Here is a 5,000-nt window from a genome sequence, read left to right on the forward strand (position 1 = left end):
TGGTCATTTTTGAGTAAGATGCTAATGGTCTAATCTGATTCAATGATTTATGCTAAGCTAAGCTAAAAGTGCTCCTGCCGACCAGGAGTTCAGCTGAATGGATTAAAAAATGATTAAACAAAAATAAATAAAAATAAGAATCATCACCTTTTAGATATGTCACTCATATGTTATGATAAATAAACTGTAGCTATGTCAAATATTGACAAAAGCGTTTGTTCTCTCGCTCTCTGTGGAAGTGCAGCGGAACCATTGCATGTATTTGTTTTCAGTCGGACTGTAATGAAGCGCGCACAGCTGATCATCTGACTAAATGCAGAACAATCTTCACCGAGAAATATTTAATTGACAAATATAACCTGATGCTTTGTTAATTGTATGTGACGCTGTGTTAAAAGTGTTTAAAATGCTGCTGGTTTTATCCGAGGAGCACAAGGAACATTTAGGATTCCTATCGGAAGTAGATCCTGCGGGTAAGTGATGCAAAAAACAACAACTGCAAATCACAAAAATATTCACGTTTTGTTTGTGTTTCTGTGTTTTATAAGCCAGGAAATACATTCTTTATATAAGTTGTAACGTTTAAAAGTCTACCAAAAGCCTATTTTTAACGCTTATATCTCAATAAAATACGTTTACCGCTTATTTCACATAGTACATTTACGTACATTGTTTATTTGTCAGTGGTTAATCTCAATTACTCGTAATTAAAGTCATTTGTAACTTAATATATGTGTGTTTAACATATAAAATGCTTATTTTTATGTTTAAATGTACAAAAGACGGAAAAAACGAACTGTATATTGTATTTAAAGGGAAAATTTCCACCAAAAATAAGTATTTACTCATTATTTACTCATTTTTATAGAGGTATTCACATTCAGACTTTCTCATTACTAATATCATTTTAGAAAAGGATTATTTGCAATCTTTAGATCGTGAAAACTCCCAGAGATGGGTTGCGGCTGGAAGGGCATCCGCTGCGTAAAAAAACTTGCTGGATAAGTTGGTGGTTCATTCAGCTGTGGCGACCCCGGATTAATAAAGGGACTTAGCTAAAAAGCGAATGAATGAAATCATATTAGCAGCCAATGAATATCAAAGTACATTATTCACAGTCAATTAAATATTGCTAATGTTTTTGTTTAAGTCATGTTTACATGTGATTTCAGACCCTATATTCAAATTAGCGTAGTAGATAATATGGGGAACGTTAAATGAAGGAATGTGCGAATATAAAACCAACTTTACCTCAATATTCTAGAGTGTTTTACAAACAAAAACAGGATAATTCCACCAGATATATATATATATATATATATATATATATATATATATATATATATATATATATATATATATATATTTGCTCATTATTTACTCGTCCTCGTGTGTTTTACAAACATTTTTTTCTTCTGTTTTTGAAGAATGTTGGAAACCATTGACTTTTATACTAAGAAAAACAAATACCATGTTAGTCAATGGTTACCGGTTTCCAATATATATATATATATGTTTCCAATATATATATATATATATATATATATATATATATATATATATATATATATATATATATATATACATACATACATACATACATACATACATACATACATACATATACATATATATATATATTGGAAACCGGTAACCATTGACTAACATGGTATAAACACACTCACACACAGATATAATCACCATAATGTGGATTTTGTTTGGCAGTTGTTGGTGAATTCGGCCGAATTGCTGTGGAGTTTCTGAAAAAGGGCTCGAACCCTAAAATCTATGAAGGAGCTGCTCGTGAGTAGAGCTTTGGGTTTGTACTGTGGTAATAGAGTAAAACACTGTGCTGTTTGTGAGCTGATGTTGTTTTGTGTTGTAGGAAAGCTCAGTGTGTCGTCTGAAAGCGTCCAGCATGGTGTTGAGGGTTTGATGTTTCTGCTCACCGAGAGCTCCAAACTCATGGTGCGTCTCTACATCCTGATGATTACTCTTATGATTTATATAATGTGGAGCTAGATTTGTTTATTATTATCTATCATCAAATATTTATTATTAATATTTTAATCTGTTTATTATTTCTTGAATAATATTCAAACTTGTGTATTACAGTCAAAAACATTAAATAAAAATATGTGGTATTGGAATATTATATTTATTAAAATATTTAATATTTCTTTATTTTTCAAAAATGTTTATTATATTCAAAGACATTAAATTAAAAATAATTGTCATAATTTCTTTATTGTATTATATTTAAAAACATAAATGTCAAAAATGTATTATTTGATTTGAATGTTTATTATTTTTTATTTTACATATACGCACACTCACCGGCCACTTTATTAGGTACACCTTACTAGTACCAGGTTAAACCCTCTTTTGCCTTCAGAATTGCCCTCATCCTTTGTGACATAAACTCAACAAGCTACTGGAAATATTCCTCAGAGATTTTGCTCCATATTGACATGATAGCATCACACAGTTGCTGCAGATTTGTCGGCTGCACATCCATGATGCCAATCTCCCGTTCCACCACATCCCAAAGCTGCTCTATTGGATTGAGCTCTGGTGACTGTAGAGGCCATTTGAGTACAGTGAACTCATCGTCATGTTCAAGAAACAAGTCTGAGATGATTGAGCTTTATGACATGCTGCGTTATCCTGCTGGAAGTAGCCATCAGAAGATGGAGACACTGTGCTCATAAAGGGATGGACATGGTCAGCAGCAATACTCAGGTAGGCTGTGGCGTTGATGCTCAATTGGTACTAATGGACCCAAAGAAAATCTCCTTCACACCATTACACCACCACCACCAGCCTGAACCGCTGATACAAGGCAGGATGATCCATGCTTTCATGTTGTTGAGGCCAAATTGTGAGCCGAGCATCCGAATGTGTCAGCAGAAATGGAGACTCATCAGAGCAGCAACGTTTCTCCAATCTTCTATTGTCCAGTTTTGGTGAGTCTGTGTGAATTGTAGCCTCAGTTTCCTGTTCTTAGCTGACAGGAGCGGCACCCGGTGTGCTCTTCTGCTGCTGTAGCCCATCCGCCTCAAGGTTGGCCGTGTTGTGTGTTCAGAGATGCTCTTCTGCAGAGCTCGGTTGTAACGAGTGCTTATTTGAGTTACTGTTGCCTTTCTATCAGCTGGAGCCAGTCTGGCCATTCTCCTCTGGCCTCAACAAGGCATTTGGATATTTCCAATACTGGATATTTCCTCTTTGTCGGAGCATTCTCTGTAAACCCTAGAGATGGTTGTGCGTGAAAATCCCAGTAGATCAGCAGTATCTGAAATACTCAGAGCAGCCCGCCTGGCAGCAGCAACCATGCTACGTTCAAAGTCACTTAAATCCCCTTTCTTCCCCATTCTGATGCTCGCTTTGAACTGCAGCAGATCCTCTTGACCATGTCTACATGCCTAAATGCATTGAGCTGCTGCCATGTGATTGGCTGATTAGAAATTTGCGCGCAGTTGGACAGGTGTACCTAATAAAGTGGCCGGTATGTGTAATATTTTAGCAATATTTATTCTTTCTTTATATTTAAAAACATTAAATCAAAAACACATTTGTAATTGATTCATTATATGATATCGTTTAGTGAAAGTGTTTCTCCGCTGTTGCTCTGCATGAGTGAATCTCTCCATGTTTCTCCGCTGCCTCTCTAGATCAGTGAGCTGGATTTCCAGGACTCAGTGCTGGTGTTGGGATTCCCAGAGCAGCTCAATGATCTCCTGCTGCAGCTCTATCTGGAGAACAGGAAGGAGATTCGGCAGATCCTCAGTAAACTCGCCCCCAGCATCCCACAGTACCACAACCTGGAGTGGAGACTCGACGTGCAGGTAAGAGTTTTATTCGGTCATTCAAGTGTCAAAACACCTCTAAAAAAACAACAACATAACAGCTGCAGTACTGTTCAAAGTGTTCTCCTGTAAAAATGCGGTAAAATGAGGATGCTTGCAGAAATTAATACATTTTATTTATCATTCATTTTTTCTTTTTCATTCGGCTTAGTCCCTTATTTAATTAGAGGTCACCACGCCGAATGAACCGTCAACTACTCCAGCATATGTTTTACACAGCAGATGCCCTTCCAGCTGCAACCTAGTACTGGGAAACACCCACACACACTCATTCACACTAATACACTGTGGTCAATTTAGTTGTCATCTCGAAACAATTCAAATAAAGACAACCGACACCAACAAATGACCCGTTACTGTTCAGCAGTACATGATATGTCTACACGCACAGGCCTGTGTGTCCTCATTCATATTCATTTACTCGCCGACCAACTGTTGGCATCAAACATCGAGTGGTCTCGCCAGCGCAGGGAGTGCACCATCCATGATATAACACCACAGAAATTCTCCGCTAATAACTGTATTTTAAAACATCCTCATTCACATAGACACTGTTAAACATTCAGCCCAAATGCTCAGGAGAGACCTGAAACATATTTTTCCTTATAGGCTATATGACACTCAATAGGGGATTCCCCTTTATTTAACGATGTTATTCTGTGATCTTAAAGAGCCCATATTATACATGAAATAGGGTCATATATTGGTTGTAAGGGTCTCCAACAACAGTCTAATATCCATGCAAGGTCAAAAACACTTTCATGGTCTTATAATCTGCATTTATTTTTACCTAATTATCCCAGCGACTCCTGTATGAATCGTCCAGTGATTCATTTGTTCCCAAACCCCTCCTTAGCGCGAAGCTAATCTGCGCTGATTGGACCAATGACAGTCTGTTGCGATTGGTCGACTGCCTTCAGTCAGAGAGTGAAATGCCAAACAGCTAATCAGCAATATAAAAGTAATCACAGTTCATACATGCTCCATAGTGTAGGCGTGGATTTTAGCTGCCAGTGGGTCAATGTAAATACAGACTATGGACTTGAAAATTCAGACGATTAACTATTTTATTGAGCAAAAACTCCAAAAACTGTCGAGGAGATCACATAGTTTGTCTCACTCTGCTCTTTTCAG

At 37.0% G+C, this 5,000-nt stretch overlaps 2 protein-coding genes across 3 annotated transcripts in view; one reads left to right on the plus strand and one right to left on the minus strand.

Moving 5' to 3' along the window:
- mark1 (MAP/microtubule affinity-regulating kinase 1) overlaps positions 1-5,000 on the minus strand; it is a 426,664-nt gene that overhangs the window by 6,185 nt on the left and 415,479 nt on the right. The window lies entirely within an intron of this gene.
- commd2 (COMM domain containing 2) overlaps positions 304-5,000 on the plus strand; it is a 6,801-nt gene continuing 2,104 nt past the window's right edge. Inside the window, 4 exon segments of the mRNA NM_001002421.1 lie at positions 304-473; positions 1,726-1,803; positions 1,886-1,968; positions 3,672-3,845. Coding sequence (NP_001002421.1) covers positions 407-473; positions 1,726-1,803; positions 1,886-1,968; positions 3,672-3,845 — 402 coding nt within the window. The 5' untranslated portion in view covers positions 304-406.

Source organism: Danio rerio, chromosome 22, assembly GCF_052040795.2.
Source record: "Danio rerio strain M-AB ecotype USA chromosome 22, GRCz13ab, whole genome shotgun sequence".
Taxonomy (NCBI): Eukaryota; Metazoa; Chordata; class Actinopteri; order Cypriniformes; family Danionidae; genus Danio; species Danio rerio.